The sequence below is a fragment of the Atta cephalotes genome (genome assembly GCF_000143395.1).
Source record: "Atta cephalotes unplaced genomic scaffold scaffold00009, whole genome shotgun sequence".
Taxonomy (NCBI): domain Eukaryota; kingdom Metazoa; phylum Arthropoda; class Insecta; order Hymenoptera; family Formicidae; genus Atta; species Atta cephalotes.
In genome coordinates, this window is record NW_012130073.1 from 5,103,106 (window position 1) to 5,121,338 (window position 18,233).

General features: G+C 27.9%; 1 protein-coding gene across 1 annotated transcript in view; it reads right to left on the reverse strand.

The window, feature by feature from the left end:
* Positions 1-3,963, reverse strand: part of LOC105627652 (autophagy-related protein 16-1-like) — a 5,078-nt gene extending 1,115 nt beyond the window's left edge. Inside the window, exons 1-6 of the mRNA XM_012208929.1 lie at positions 3,831-3,963; positions 3,246-3,504; positions 2,966-3,128; positions 2,710-2,798; positions 1,633-1,680; positions 851-986 (exon numbers count right to left, since the gene is read on the reverse strand). Of these exons, the coding sequence (XP_012064319.1) occupies positions 851-986; positions 1,633-1,680; positions 2,710-2,798; positions 2,966-3,128; positions 3,246-3,504; positions 3,831-3,963 (828 nt within the window). The remainder of the gene's footprint in view (positions 1-850; positions 987-1,632; positions 1,681-2,709; positions 2,799-2,965; positions 3,129-3,245; positions 3,505-3,830) is intronic.
* Between the last annotated feature and the right edge of the window lie 14,270 nt (positions 3,964-18,233).

Sequence of the window (18,233 nt, forward strand, 5' to 3'; positions counted from 1 at the left end):
ACTATCCAAACTAAAAATCTATAGCTCATGTATACTATAGATTTATGTATATCAATGTATACTATAGATTTATAATATTGGCAGTATATATTTAAATACAGCCTTAATACAGTGTAGTAATGTATGTGTTATGATAATGAATATTATCAAGTAAAAAATACAACTCATAATAATATAGATAAACAGAAAAATCATTTTAATATATGTACTTAATTCTTTATTATTATATATTAATATAACTGTACAAATAAAATGACGTACTCTTATTTCAGCGTGTCTCAGTGATTACTAAATAAATTAATAGATTATTTTTCAATTGATAGAAGAGTACATTCATTTTTCAAAATTCTACATAAAAGTATTCTTCTGTTGTTGAGAAAAGAAATTAATCATTTTTTAATTTAATTAAATATAATGTTAAATAAATTAACTAAAGAACATGGTTGATATGTTAAATACACATTGCAAAGTATGTATAATACACAGCCGTTCATGTAACGTCACAACCACAGCATGTAATTTACACCACTTTTTAAGGTGTAACTGGCTGTAAAAGAGAAACAAATAATCTAATATTTAAGAAAGATCATGTATTAAAAAATAAATCTAGAAAGAAATATTTGTCTATTTGTTTTGTGTAATTAAAGTAAAAATAAAGACATGTGAAAAATTGAACAATATAATTTAATATAAAATTTATATTGAATATATATTCAATATAAATCCATTCGTAATACACAAAGCATGCACACCGTGTTTTAATGTTATTAAATATATAGGAATGTCAAATACGGATTGGTGTTAATGCTTTTACGATGAGATAGCACAATATATTTTAGATTAAACGTACAAACGTTACGGATACTTTCGTTGGCACTGCTGTCGGAAGACCAGCAACTTCTTTTAAGCTTAAACGATCCGGACTAACAGGTCGCGTATCTCGGGCTGCATCTTCCAATTCCTTTTGCATCTTTGCTTGTCTCTTCCTGTAGTGTAATGAGAAATATACATTAAGTATATGTAATATTTAATAAGCATTCAACAAAGTTGCAAAGCAACTTAAGCGTAACAACGGTGATACGGTTGCGCTTTCTTTCACACCATTGCTTTAATGTAAAAAGATTATATTCGTTATTTAAACGAATATGTCTCAATGCATTTTTGTTTTTTTAATATGTGTTTTTCATTCTTCTTACATATCTATAAAATAATTTAAAATAATAGTATTGTTACAGAATGTTCATTTCACTGAAAAAAATCTCAATATTTTTATGAAAACATTACAGGAAAAAATGCATATTTAAATTTAGATTGAAAAATCTTATTATCTTTTCAAGTTTGTTTTCTATGATTACGAGTGTTATGAAATAATTTTTATTATATCTTTTTCATCTTTCATTTGACGCACGAATAATTACAGATAAGAATTTATATCGTAACATATACAATATTTCATTTTTTTTGTACGACAATATAAACATATTATATACATGCTACATAATTAATGTTACCAACAGATAAAGTACATAAATCATGAGATACAAAGTGCAATATAGTCTGTAGCTTTAAGTTACCATCCCAAAGCTATAATTTAGCATAAGCGGAATGTTCACTGCAATTCATCAAACTTACCCAAATTTTGATAAGGTATGCATCAAAAAGGTTGTTGGGCTCGTAAAACTGAAACGAAAATGTCAAGCAGTGTGAAGTGCTTGTGTAAAGCCCTAGAGTGACTGAATATTGTGTATATTCTGGAAAGCTCAAATAGTGAAATGAGTATCATATTGGCTCATAAAAATATTATTATTAATATGAAACCTATTCCTAATATAAATGTATAAATTTAATTGTATGCTCAAAAAATTTTGTGTTGAATTTTCCTATAATATAAATTAATTTTTTTAATTAAATGAAGATTTATTATAGAATATATTTATTACAGAATATAGAATGCATATCACAATAATAAATATATAATTCATATGTATAAAATTTAAAATTTATAACATGCATTTTAAATGTTTTTAATTAATAACAATCTGAATTATATAAAAACAAACTTGAAAAGATTTATACATAGTGAAGTTTGGATCTTAAACTGAAATAAGTTAAACAAATATATTTTAAAATTGAATAAGATTGTATGTACTCTGACAGAAGTAATAACATCCACTTAGTAAAAAAAGTAGAAATTCTATAGGAAAATAGTGTCGAAGAAAGATAAAGATTTTAGATAGAAGATTATGTTGCAGATAAACTAAACACCCTTTTATGCAAAACTGTACTACAATACATAAACATATATACAAATACATAAAAATTAAATTAACTAAAGTGCAGAAAAATAGAATAATTTTTAAAAGCTGGGTAATTAAGCAAAAATACATTTACTATACTACAAGTACAAGAGTATAAACTAGCGCAAAATAATTAGCATGCAGAATAGTTTTTATATTGCATACAAAGATAGCCAAGAAATAAAAATACAATCAAAATAATAGCGAAAATAAATACTGCACTACTCTTAATTTTACAGAAACAATTCTAACTACAAAAATATTAGCGTAATATGCTAAATTTTAATGCAAATCAGAATTCATTAATTTATACTTTTCGCAAATTATATTATTAATAATACGAAAAAGCAATATAAACGATTTTTGTTTCTAAATTCACAATATAATAAATACTTAATATATGTACATTTACCTTAAAAAGTTATCATTTTCTTCATTCATCTTTTCCGCATCTCTGGCTTTATATTTTATTAAACGCTCGATCAGCTGTCGATTTTCTTCCTATAAATTGAAAAATAAATATTATTTCAAATAAATATTATATAGTAAATAGGTGATATAAGTAAACATCAATATCTACAAGAAGTAATCTCCTTTCCATTACCAATGTACAAAAAAAATATGAGTATATAAATTTCTAACAAAGAACAAAATGTTACATAACCTACCTGTGTTTTTCTAAGCTTTTCTTCTAAAGATGCAAAAGCAAGTTGCAAGGCTTGGTGTTCATCTTTGAGCATCTGATTAATGCCTTCTAAATCTTTCTCTCTAGCAAGACATTTAGTTATTTCTAAACGTAAGTTAGTATTAGCTTCCGAACTTTCTGCAAGACTGAAAAACACAAATGGATTAGAAAATCTTATAAATTCATGAAAATTAATTTATAAATTTATAAATTAATTAATAAGTAATACATAATTATGGATAAAGATTATGATCATAAATTACCTAATTTCCTTTCCATGAAGTTCTTTTGTCATTTCCTGCAATTTATTATTGAGATCTACTATTTGTTGCGTATGTTCTCCTTTCCTTTTATGCAGCATTGCCAATTCTTCCGCTTGCTTTAAGAGTCTAGCTTCGAGATCGGGATTTCCACCCATGCCAATACCACCATTGGCTGCTTCGCGACGAAGAGTCTCATTTGCAATTGTCAATTGCATATTTGAATTTCGCAATGTATTTGCATTTTCAAATAATCTATTGTCTGCAAAATATAACAGAAATGTAGTCAAATCAATTTACACACTAAAACCAAAGTAAACGACTTCAAGCTAGCAGAACAAACGCAGCTAACAGAATCAATAAACTATTAAGCTAGTCTAGTGGATCTTTTTATAGAAAATTAAACAAAATAGGCAAATTAATGAAACATAATCAAGTGACAATAAAACAATTAATTGTAAATGAAATCAAATAAGTCACGGTAAACAATAGTTACAGAGGGATAGTCCTCTGTGTTCACAGACGAATAATAGATTGATATTTGCATCCAATCGAGTTAACTTAATAATAAATCTACAAAAAACTTACGTAGGCTAATGAGATCTGCAAAACAATTGGTTTGCGATCTGTTTCTCTCGCGTAATTGCGAAATCAAATCTTTCCGCCAGTTGATGTCTTCCCGGGCAACACCGAGCGACACGGCTGCTTCGTTTGAGGTCATTTCTCTCGGCAAATCCACGTACACCGTTGAAATAAGAGATCACCAATGATTTAACTTTAATTAGAATCGTTTTAATGAGGAGGTTATAAATATTGTTCTTCGACAATCTGTCACTCCACGATAGTCCCCTCTGCATGTGCGACGAGTAACTCCATCCGGTGAAGTTACGTTCGATCATCAGCTAGTGTGTAATGTGCGAACGTCTCGTGACGATCGCGCGACATTGTCGTATCAAAGCAAAATATTTTAATTATGAAAACAGCTATTCTAACCTAAAAGTACCAAACACTATGCTGCTACTTTGAAATTGTTTGCTATCGCTGTGCGCATCGATACTGCATTACTGTAGATTGCAATCGACATGCTGCTATATTGCGATATATCGATGTGCGTGAATCGATTACTCTTTACTTGAAGATTCGATAACTGTTTTAGAGCCTTGTGTCGATCAGAGAGAAACCTAAGAGAACCATACCGGCCTTTTTCCTGTTACCATCGAAATCCCCCCGTATACTATCGCCAGTACATCTGTTTTCGATTAGAGACATACGTAACTATATCTACTATCTGATTCTGTCGATAAAAGTAGATGTGATTCATGTCTGTACTACATCCACAGAGATGCCTATACTCTCTATATGGATAGTCTGCACGCTTCTATCCTGAATGTAATAGAGATACAATTGTTTTTTTTTCACTATTTAGAAATTTTATTAAAAGTTTAATTTACACGGTAGTAATTAAGATTTAATTTGAGACGGCATCTTTCCGTCTCCGATACCCACTCGTACGTACACTCACCCGTATTTAAAGAAATCTTGCAGGCTTATATTCATATATCTTTTACATATACATACTTAGATTAGTGTTACACAATCTATCTTGCATAGATCCTGTTCATCTTCTTTCTTCTGGCCAGACTCTTTCTTCTGAATCCTTTCATTGCTCCTGACCAATATTCTGACTTCACATGCCAGAAATCGACAACAAGAAGAAATACTCCTTTTTGTTGCTGATTAATCATCGCCGACATAATCATAAGATTTTACACTTTTGTATGATGCGCGAAATGCGAACGCGTCGCGAAAGAGCTATTATATTAACGAAATCGATTAAAATAAACAACCGTCAAATAAAAATAATTCCATTAAAATTAAATGAACAAATTTCGCGTTTACTCTAGTTTATTAAAAATATATTAAATACATATCCCCGACTAGAAATAAATTTGCATTAAAAAAAAAAATCTTTATGTCAATAGCGTTCCAATTTAAAAGAACTCGATCGCAAATATTATCGATCGCAAATTTCGATTAAACTTTTTATAAAATAAACTTTATTATATAAATAAAACTTTAATTTAAAAATAAACTGAAAATGATTGAATCGATTACTATTCGATAGAATCAAAGACCCATATACGTATTGGCATCGATTCGAATTACGATTCATTGCAGAATCTCATTTCAAAAGCATACGAAAATGAGAAATTCAGATAAATGAGATAAAATCCGAAAGAGACAACAATTTTCCTTTATATTAATTTTTTATGTATTTTGTAATTATTTTTAATCTTGTAAGAATTTTTTGTTTAATGTATCGTTCTAAAATTAAGTATTTTAAAAGATGCAAAACTGAACGAGATTACAAAAATAATTATAATTAAAATTCTTCTATTTCAAAGCAAAATGTATATTGGATCTCACGTCATATTAACTATAAAATCCAGTTAGTTAATCATTTTTTTTTATTTTTTATATGGATTATATGGAGATTCTTTATATGGATAAGTTATAAAAATTTAAGTTAAAGTTGGTGCATTAGAGATGAATATAATAATTAATAATCGTATAATACTTTTCATAAAAAGAGAAATTAACAAATTGTATGAAATATATTTATATGCTACATTGAAATATTATCAATACTAGAAAAATGCCTATTAATGTACGATTGAAGCTGGATCTTCAATCTTTGCTTTCAATAATTCAATCTTGGATTATTAATATATACTATATATGTATTTGCACATATATTATATTGTAATCTTTTTAAAAACTGCAATATAGTATATATTTATTATTATTGTATATTAAAATACTTCAAGAAATACTTTCAACTTTATATTTATGCATACAATGTATGTATATGAATGCACTTTATATATGCACTAAATCAAACTCGTATGCACAATAAATTCAATTCTAGGAATTTTAGGAAGTCCAGGATTAAATTTACCTTAATCTGTTCTAACTTATTCATTTTAATAGGCAATGCATTTGTGAAATTATTAAATTTATTAAAGTTATTAAATTTATGCATCTAGATATACCAATAAAATCATAACAGTAACCAATAAAATCATCACACATTTATTACCTCAATAAAAACATAATTAATTCAACACTCACCGACCCGATACGCAACAGTGGAATTATATCTGCAACGTAGCGTACGATGATTCTGTAACATAAATATAAAAATGGACATAACATAAACACCAAATTAAAAATGGACATAACATAAACATAAATAACAATTGTTATTAAAAAAAAATAATTACTATGGAAACGCAGAATTTTCTTAAAAACAATCATGTAGTTTTGAGAATATAATTTTTGTAAGCAACAGATATTTTATTTATCGTTTAATTGGATATTTATGAAAATAAAAAAAAATTATACCTTCTCTAAAGACATTTGAACAAAAATAAATTTGTAAAAAATTTTAAATGTTGAAGTAATTCTTCTTTTTATAAATTATTATTTTTAAATTATTGTAAAATAAAATTAAGATTTAAGAACGAGCAAATAAAGATTAATTTTACACATGTAAAGAATTTACCGCAAAATTGCTCCATCAGTGCTCGATGACTCTCTCAGACCTCCTCCTTCTTTCAAAATTGGGTTGATATCCTCTAACACAGAACATTCGCATAAAACATTCGCGAATAATACATAATATATAATCGAGTGCGAACTAATTATTTAGAAAAGTCTTTGAACTAGAAATCGACTGAATGAATTTTACTTAAAATCCATTAGTCCAATAACTTGAATGGCACTCCCGAAGCAAACGCGCAACGCGAACCAGCTACGGTTCGTTCATTTTCAATTTAATCGGCGACAAGGGTACGTTAGTTTCCCCATTGTTGAATTTTTACATGAAGAGAACGATCTTACTCAAGTATATCTAAAAATTCATCTAGCTGTATATCTTTCAGATCCGAAAATTTGTAGATGCTTAAGGAAAAACTGTTCTTTTCGTGTAATATCCTCCAGATACTGAGTCCTCCTACCACATCAAGATCGTATCCGTGAGAAGGAAGATATCATTTGAAAAATATATACTATCATCTATATACTATCATCTATATTATTATGCAATTATCGGTTAACATTTAGAAATAAATCAAATACACATCAAATATTCGTCACCACATTGCGAAATAAATTCAAAGTAGATAAAACAATTGAATCATTTATTACGATGTCTATAAGATGTATGATTAAGATGATATATGATTAAGATATATGATTAGAGTTCAATAGAAGAGATGGGTTAGAGATTAGTAGAGAAATATTTTTTTTATTACCGACAAATAGTTTAAAATTACGCTCAATTTTTTATACGGATCATGAAAAATGCACGTAAACGAAAAATTGTTTAAATTATTAATTAGACATTCCATATTAATTGTGAAAGTAAGAATCGCACGAATTGCGTTATTTGCAAAAGAGAGTATTTATTAACATTGCTTTTTTATGACTCGTGTAATATTGTTCGAAATATAATCGAGAAATTATATATATATATATATATATACTCAAGCAACAGTAAAAAATTTCGTTAAACAGAAATAATTCTTTAATGTCATCAACAATTATTGCGAAATTATAACGAATTATGTTTTTTGCACTTTGATTCCAAAATGAAATATCCGTTCCGGTGATATGAATGATACATGATCGTTATCTCGATTCTTTTATTAATAATTAATCATGCGAGTTAGTAATCGTATGAGTATTTATAAAGTACAATAATTCATTATATCTATTTTTCGCGATTATGTTCTAAAAAAGAATATGAGAAAGAGCGGCACACGACGCAGCTACCTGCCTGTACGAGCCTCAGTAAAGGAATGATTGCGCAGTTACTTCGTATTAATGTGACACGGCGCCGCGCCGTGCCGCGCCGCGCCACTCCGTACCACCCCGTGCCATCTCGTGTTTTTCCAGGCCAAAATAATCCCCAAGGCCATGCGCCGATTATCTTATTATGGAAAAATTAATGCATATTACAAAGTAAAATAATCTAATCGTTACATTTATATTCTCCGATTAAATAGGTTTTTAGCTTTACTTCTTACATCCGTTACGCACACAATTCACCTATATATTAGATATTTCAAATTATATTACAATAAGCAATTATTAGGCTGCGTTCTACTTAACTTACGCTTGCAACACTCGCGAACATTGTCCTTGTTTAATATTGGATAAACGACAAGGATGAAATGATTCTACCAGCAATGTGAGCGTTAAGTGGAACGCAATCTTAGTTTGTAATAACTAATTTCTGTTACACAAAATCCGTGCAGTGTACACAATATTTGAAAAATTGATTTTCTTGCGGCTTTTTGTTATTTTTGTATCATTTAATTTTATCATTCACATTTTATTTCGCATTCTTAATCCGTGAAAAGTAATAGATAAATTCAAATTCACAATGCAATGCGAAGTTTGTTGAATTCTAAGACCCAACTTACTAATCGTAATAAAACATGCAGTGATTTGTAATTCCTGTGCTCTATATGTCTATAATTCTTGCATACGTATTATGTTCATAATATACATGAATAATGAAATAATAATTCGCTGTATATCGCAAATACGCAAGACCAACCGAAATATTTAATTCTTTGTAACATTAATTTATGCCAAATATTCTGCTTCTTACATTCCAAATTAATTTTGCTTTTTATAGGATATTAAACTGAATTTATTTAAAACAATATAATTTTATTCTTTTCAAAGCGTAAAATTTTGGCACAAAATAATACTGATAAAATAACTAAAATTAATTAATATTTCTTAAATACTTTTGATTAATACTTTTCGATTAAATAAGACTACTCTTTATATTGAATTTAGTATCTTACGATAAGCAAAATAAATCTGCAATGTAAGAAGCAGAATATTTGACACTAATCTACATTATAAAAAATTAATTAATTTCGGTTGGCATAGTCTTGTTACATGATTGCGTTATACAATACACTATTATTTCATTACTTATTCATCAGAAAGAAAATATGTATGTGACAGAATCACGGATACATAGAATACAGAAATTATACAAATCACTGTTCTATTTAAATTAGCACCATATTTTTTATTAATGCTTAGAATTCAACAAATTTTACATTATATATTATATTGTGAATTGGAATAATATTTAACTATTATCTTTCATGAATTAAGAATGCGGAATAAGACATTGTAAATGATAGAATTCAAAAGTAACAAAAAGCAAAGAATCAATCTTTTATTAAAAATATTGTATTATACACTGAGCGAATTTTTTTTAAAACAAAGTTATTACAAACTAATAATCGCTTATTATAACACAATTAAAATATCTAAGATATAAATGAGCTGTGTCATACAGTCTGTGTGTAACGGGTCTAAGAAATAAAGCAATAAAGTCTATTCATCGGAAAATATAAAAAATGTAACTAATAAATTATTTTACTTATTTTGTAATATACTATTTTACTATTAATATTTCGACAGTTGGACGGTTAGCGTGCGACCTTGAGGTGGGGAAGGCCCACGGGGTGGAACGGGGTGCATCATGTTTATGCATAGTTGTAGTCATTCCCTTATCGTCTCGAGTCTCGTACAGACAGGTGCCGCATGCCGCTCCATCTTTTTCACATTTCCTTTTCATATTTGCGACAAATACTAAATAATATTTACGAAACATTATTTTTGATTCCGAAAACTTATTTAAAATGTTAAATAAGAAATAAGTCTAAAAAAAGTTTCGTAAAATATTAAATACTAAATAACTGCTTTATGTTTTTAATTTAAAATACATATTTTTAATGAAATTGTTTTTAATACGACTGATCTCTGATTGATATGATTTATCAAAAATGAAAAACATAAGATCAAAAAACATATTTAAAGTATTAATTAAAGAATAGTTAAAAGGAGTTATTTCAAATAATGAATAAAATACTGAACAATTTTTTTATCTTTTTTATAAAAATATATATTTTAAATAACTTTATTAATATGACCGAATCCAGTACATTAATATATTAATAATTTGGCTTTATATATTAGATGACGTAAAATTAAATAAAATCCAATTAGTATTTCGTCACAAAAATAATTTCTAATATCAATTTTCTCAGAATTTGGCGGTTAATTTTAATGGCTCGAATCGTTCAATGTATATAATTTATATAATTACTCACATGAAGTGTTTCTAATATCATAACATTGTAGAGATATATAATTCACTTACTTTTACCGAAATTTAAGTATGCAAAATAAAACGTAATAAATGACATATTTAAACAATTCAAAAATAACAAAAAGCCATAATGCGTAAATCTCTTGTTAAAAATATTGTGTACATTGAACGGATTTCGTGACAAAAAGTTATTAAAAACTAATAATCGCTTAATTATTGTAACACAATTAAAATATCTAAGATAAAGATGAACTGTGTGTATACATAATGAGTTTAAGAAATAAAGCAATTTATCGGAGAATATAAAAAATGTAACAAATAAATTATTCTATTGTACTTATTTTGAAATATGCTATTTCGACAGTTACCAGGTGTACAAGTATGAAATGACGATTTTTTTCCCCAAAAAAAACACGTTAAATTCGGAAGAATGATAAAAAGAGATTTATTCAAAGTATGCTCCATTGCTAGTTACATATTTTTCCCATCTTTCGGGCAATTTGTAGATACCACACCAGTAAAAATCTTCCCCTTTTGCGAACCATTCATCAAGCCATTTTTTCACATCTTGGTACGACCAAAGCACTGCTCAGCAAGTGCGTGACCCATCGATGCAAACAAGTAGTAATCGGAAGGAGCCAAGTCTGGTGAGTAAGCCGCATGGAATAGAACTTCTCAGCTGAGTGCTTCCAACGTGTCCCGAACTAGTTTTGCCGTATGTAAAGGAGCATTGTTATGGAGAAAAATTACCTTGTGTTGCCTCTTTTGATATTCTGATCGTTTTTTAAGCAGCGAACGGTTCAAATCGATCAATTGTAGTTGATAGCGTTTGGTATTAACCGTTTCGCCAGGCTTCAATAGCTCTTAATAGACCATACTCTTCTAGTCCCATCAAATACAGAGCATCGTCTTCCTGCCAAAGCGATTCGGTCTTGCGGTCGATGATGCGCCTGGGTCTACGCATGATTTTTTGCGCTTGGAATTATAAAAAAAAATCCACTTTTCATCCCCAGTAACGATACGATGCAAGAATGACTTTCTTCTGTATCGTTCGAGCAAAATTTCACATGTGTTTTTGCGCCTCTCTATCTGTTTCTCGTTCAATTCATGTAGCATCCATCTGCCGACTTTCTGAATCTTTCCCATCTCTCGTAGGCGATTGGAAACAGCTTGTTGACTAATGCTCAATTGCTCTGCGAGTTGTTTTTGTAAATCATCTTCATCCAGCAATGCTTGCAATTCCACGTCTTCGTACTTTTTGGGCGGTTTTCCGTGTTTCTTGTCTGCAACATCGAAATCTCCAATTTTGAAACGCTGAAACCATCATTTACACGTTTTTTGCGATGGAGCATGTTCACCATTAGCTTCTCCAAGTAATCGGTATGATTCTGCAGCAGTTTTCTTCAAATGAAAACAAAAAATTAATGCTATCCACGAATGCTCCTTATTTGATACAAATTTCGTCATATTAAACACAGCAATACAATACTATGCAAACATTTTTCAATCAAATCACTTTGCGCGTTTGTTGATGGTACAATAAAATAGCGTATAATGTTAAATCTTTCACACTGCATTGATGCGCCATCTGTTTCTCAAATCGTCATTTCATATTTGTACACCTGGTAAATGATCGACGCGTGATCTTATTGTTTGCTACCCTCTATTGTCGCAGGCGGGCGAATGGGCGTTGATGCGTTAATACGAAGTAAGCGCGCAGTCATTCCCTTACCGAGGCTCGTACAGGCAGATAGCCGCGTCACATGCCGCTCTTCTCACATTCCTTCTTGAAACATAATCACGAAAAATGCTAGATATAATATAAATTATTGTACTATTGTAATATTTCTCTTTTTTACTAATCTCTTTTTTACTAATCTACCATTCCATTGAACTCTAATATCTAATCATATATCTTATAGACATCGTAATAATAATAAGTGATTCAATCCTTTTATCTTTGACTTTATTTCGCAATGTGGTGACGAATTGATGTGTGTTTGATATTTATTTCTAAATGTTAACCAATAATTGCATAGTAATATAGGTGATAGAATATATTACATTTTTCAAATGATATGTTTCCTCTCACGGGTACAACCTTGACGTAGTGGGAGGGCTCAGTATCCGGATATACAAGGATATACACAGGAAAAGAACAGTTTTCCTTAGGTATTTAAAATTTTTTGGATTTTTATCTGAATGATATATCTAGATAAATTTTTAGATACTTGAGCAAGATCGTTCTCTTGTAAAAATCCAACGGTGGGGAAACTAACATATCCTCGTCGCCGATTAAATTGAAAATGAATGAACCGCAGCCGGTTCGTCGCGACGCGCGTTTGCTTCGAGAGTGTCGTTCAAGTTATCGGACTAAATAAACTTTAAATAAAATTCATTCAATCGAATTCTAGTTCCACGCGAAAGAAAACTTTTCTAAATTATTAGTCCGCGTGCGATTATAATGTATTATTCGCGAGTGTTTTGCGCAAGTGTCCTGTGCGAGAGAATGTCAATCCAATTCTAAGAGGACAAGATCTTTTCACAATTATTTTTTTTAATAACGATTAATTTTTAATTTGGTTTTTACATTTATATGTTACAAAATCATCGTAGCTACGTTGCATATATAACTCCACATCGAGTCGGTGAAGGTTGAATTAATTATGTTTTTATTAAGATAACGAATGTGTGATAATGTTATTACGCATACCTTACATCTAGATGCACTAATGCATGAATTTAATAACAACGGATAAGTATATGTATAATATTCCACAAATCCATTGCCTTGAAATGGATAAATTAGAACAGATTAAAATAAAATACGAGTTTGATTTAGTTCGTACAAAATGCACTTGTATGCATACATTGTACACATATGTAAAATTTTTTGAAGAATTGAAAATATTATAATAAACATTTGTTAGTAATACTCGTAATTATATTAATTTATTAATAATATTGGCTGCATGTGATCAATATTAAAATTAAATAGTCAAAAATTGTTGAACTTTTATGCTTATTATGTATAGTATAATTTCTTGAAAATATAAAAAAGAAAATAAAGAAATATAAATAGAAAAAAGTATAGGGATCTAATAAAAATAAAAAACGTTAAATACTGACTTTTTAATTTACGATAATTATTTAAGTTTGCTGATGATATTAATATTGTAATATTGATTAGGAAAAAATGAAATATTGATATTTTCTTACATGAAATACATAAAATGAAAAATATACTATAATAAAAAATATATATAAAAAAAGATTAGAATAAATAGAATTATTATTTATAGATAATATAATATGGAAAAATGTTTGTTATAGTGTAACAAATATTGTTTTATTATTTTTTCTATCTATCCTATATTCAAATATTCATCTAGGATTAAATTTATACAAGTTAATGCAAGAAAACAACATACACGTATTGTTTTCTAAGAAATTGCCTTACAATTTGTTTGTGTAGATATTATCACTAAAATAATATTTCAATGTAACATATAAATATATTTCATACATATGTTAATCTTGCTTTTTATCAAAAGTATTATACGATTATTAATTATTACATTCCTCTCTAAGGCAACTTCAACTTTAACTTAAACTTTTATAACTTATCCATATAAAGTGATTAATAATTAACTGGATTTTATACCAGTTAATATTATGTGAGATTAAATATATATTTTGTCTTGAAATAGAAGAATTTAATTTAATTATATTTATTTTTGTAATCTCGTTCAGTTTTTGCTCTTAAATATACTTAATTTTAAAATGATATATTATACAAAAAATTTTTTAATAATTTACAAGATACAAAGAGATAGTTTTATTAATATGAGGGAAATTTGTTATCTTTCCTTTTGAATCTTATCTCATTCATCTGAATTTCTCATCTTTGCATGCTTTTGAGATGAGATTCAGCAATGAATCGCTCGAATCGATGACAATATGTATATAAGCCTTAGATTCTATTGCATGGTAATCGATTCAGTCATTTTCAGTTAATTTTTAAATTAAAGTTTTATTGATATGATGAAGGCTGCGTTCCGTTTCACGCATGATGCACATGATGCGTCATTTATTTTTATTATTCACCAAATGTTGAACAAGAATAAATAATGCATTATACACATTAGGTAACGGAAACGGAATGCACCCGAAATTTATTTTATAAAGTTTAATCGAAATTTCATAACATTTGCGATCGGATCTTTTCGAATCGGAACGTTGATATAAAGATTTTTTTTTAATGTAGATTTATTTCTAATCGATAGTAATTAAAATAATTTGATATATATTTTTAATAAACGCGAGTAAAGAATAAACACGAAATTTGTTCATTTAATTTTAATGAAATTATTTGACAGTTATTTATTTTAATATTTAATCGATTTCGTTAATACAATGATCTCTTCGCAACGCGTTCGCGTTTCGCGAATCATATATTTTACGATTATTGGCAGCGATGATTAATCGGCAATAAAAAGGAGTATTTTTCCTTATTGTTTTCTGGCATGTGAAGTCAGAATATTGGTCAGGTGCAACGACAGATGGATTTAGTCTGGCCAGAAGAAAGAAGATGAAGAAGATCTATGCAAGGTAGATACATTCATATATCTTTTACATACATACTTAGATTGGTGCGTAACACACTAATCTAAGTGTGTATGTAAAAGATATATGAATGTATTTAGGAAAACCTACAAGATTTCCCTAAATACGAATAGTATGTATGGGTGTCGGAGACGGAAAGATGCCATCTCGAATTCATAGAATAGAAACGTGTAGACTATCCATATGAAGGAATAGTCGGAACACTTCTGTCCTGTGGATGTAGTACAGACATGAATCACATTTACTTTTGACGATACGATTTTATCGAAAGAAGAAAGTGGATGTAGTCACGTAGTTTCCTAATCGAAAATGGATATACTGATTGTAGTATACCGGCGATTTTGACGGTAACAGAAAGAAGGCCGGTATGGCTTTTCAAATTTATCTGTGGCCTTGTGTCTTAATGCTAGATCGGTCGGAGATTTCAGATGAAGAAGGAATTAACCAATCGCATTGGTCATGTGGCCAAATTGTTCAAATGTGATTTGTTTATTCCATCCAAGATCTCAGACCGATTTCTAGCATCGCGCTTAACTCGGAACATTCAACATTGCGAATTCAGATATTTTAGAGATTTTATTTTGAAAGATTTTATTTTGAAAAATAAAAACAAATATCTTGTTCGTAAAAAAGCTTTCTCTTTAAAAAGAAGATTTTAACTTGTATCTTTCTCGAATATGCGGAAAGTTAGCTAAGAGAGGTAAATTTGTGTACTATCTGAAGGCAACTGTAATTTATATCATCTATAATATTAATAAAATGTCAGTATAATAAAGACGACTGAAAAAGAGATGTAAATCTCTTTTCTAAATTTCTGTGTGATTTAGCGTGTACCGTGCAATTTACAAATAGGCAATAACAAAGTTGACAATTGATGAAGAAGATCCTCTCAAAGTATAAAAAACTATTTATTTGTTGTATCGATAATAAAGAATTGTGATGCAATTAAAATTTTCATATTAATGAAAAAATTATATTATGCACTTATTAATATACATAATACATTAATACATAAAATTAATACAAAAATATATTTTGTGTTAGCAAAAAGTATCTATTGAAATGCGATCATATTATAATAGGAATTTATTAGTTAAATTAGATAGAGATGGAGATTAGGCTAGATTTCGAAAAATTGTACAAAGTACATAAATTAAAATAATTTTTAGATGCATTAATATATAAATGAAAGACAGAGATTTATTATACTAATATAACTAAAATAATGTATGTATCAGAATTTTGATATAACGAATCATTGTTAGAGAGAGAAACATGTTAGAAATACATAACTAAAATATTTTTATTTATAAGAAATACGTAAACGTTTATGTAATTTGCAAAATGAAAAATCAAAACATAAATAACAAAAGAAACTGTAATAATAAATTCATTTTAAATAAAGAATGGAACAGATAATTTTATATAAAGTTATAAATATATTGCAAATATAATTTTTTTCTTTAAAAATGAAGAATTATATGCATAATATTAAATGCTGTAATTATCATTATAGTTATGTATATAATATCATGTATTTAACAAGAAATTCAAATCAACTACAAATAAATAATGTTAACAAATAAATAATATTAATATTATAATTTTATAAAATGAAATGATCGATTTTAGAAAAATATCGGAATTGAATAAGCAAATTATATATAAGAGAAGAAACAAAAAATTTAGAATGATTAAAAACCGAGCTGGACTCGATGAATATGTTTTTTATTCAATACTTAATACTGATATTCCTATGGAATTAGGAGTGACAGCTAGTACAGTAAGAATTAATATAAATAATTATTAAAGCATTTTAGCCTCTTAATACCAAGTGCAAATATAATAATTTTAAGTATTTATTAGATCTCTATTTTTAACATCTCTATTTTTAATATATCATTTATATTTGTTTTCAAATAAATTGTTTAATAAGAAATTAATCAAGCTTTAATATACATTGGATATTTTTGTAGATAACACGTGGAATACTTGGTCTTTATAATAAATTAGCAAACGATCGAACAAAGAATCCCTATATTGTTCAATGGCAGAATTCCGGGTAATACAAAATTTCTGTTTTCTTGTTAATCTATTTGAAAGTAGATATTTAATATTAATTTCTTCAAATTTTTTAAATTTGAGTCGTGTAACTTTTTCACATATAAAGTATAAGTATATGGATGCGAATATAATAATGTATTTTTTTAATTATATAGGGAACATATAATTGTTTTGCGAGGATACGACCATAAGCATTTAAAATATCTCGAGAATGAAACAAAGTTTGCAGCCCTCGGTACGCATGCCATTTATCATCGATGGTATCACAATCGAATAATGATAGTACTATCGGTATTTGGACGAAAGGAAGAAATCGAGGATGTTTTTGATGGACTCTCATATTTACGATAGCGATATAAATAGATGGTATTTCAACAATTTTTAAATATTTAAATAAACTATTTTTTTATTTATAATTTTTCCAATGCACTAGTTGCGATGTATCCAAAACAATACTTACAATTAAATTAGAATTAAAAAAAATGTATTTATTCAATATATTTTTACGAAAATATTTCCAACGTTGTTATCCTCGTTTATTATCATATTCTTCTACATCGATACATATAGATCGATAGAGAAGAGAATATAATTATTAGCTAAAGCTACATAAAAATTGTATTATCATGCAGTTAAAATAGTTTATATTTAATAAAATTTATATAATCTTACTTATTCTATTCAAAGATATATTTCCACGAATATAAAGAGAGAAATTCTTCAAATGAGAAAAGAAAACGGTCGATAATTATATGTAAACATAAATTATTTTTACACATGAAAATACTTTTAAAATACTGTTACATTTCGTTCGTTACATCATATTCTTCCACATCGATAGTTGATAAAAAAGAGAATATAACGTATCAATTATAACTACGTAAAACTTACGTTTACAAAAAAATGATTTAAAAATTTAATAGAATATATATATCTTAATTATTTTAAAAGAGTAATTATCACGAATATAAAGAGAGAAATATATTCCTCTGAAATTAAAAGAGATAATAGCCGGTAAAGAGAGAGAGAGAGAAAGAAAGAGTATGAGAGAGAGAGAGAGAGAGAGAGAGAGAGAGAGAAGAGAGAGTGTATCG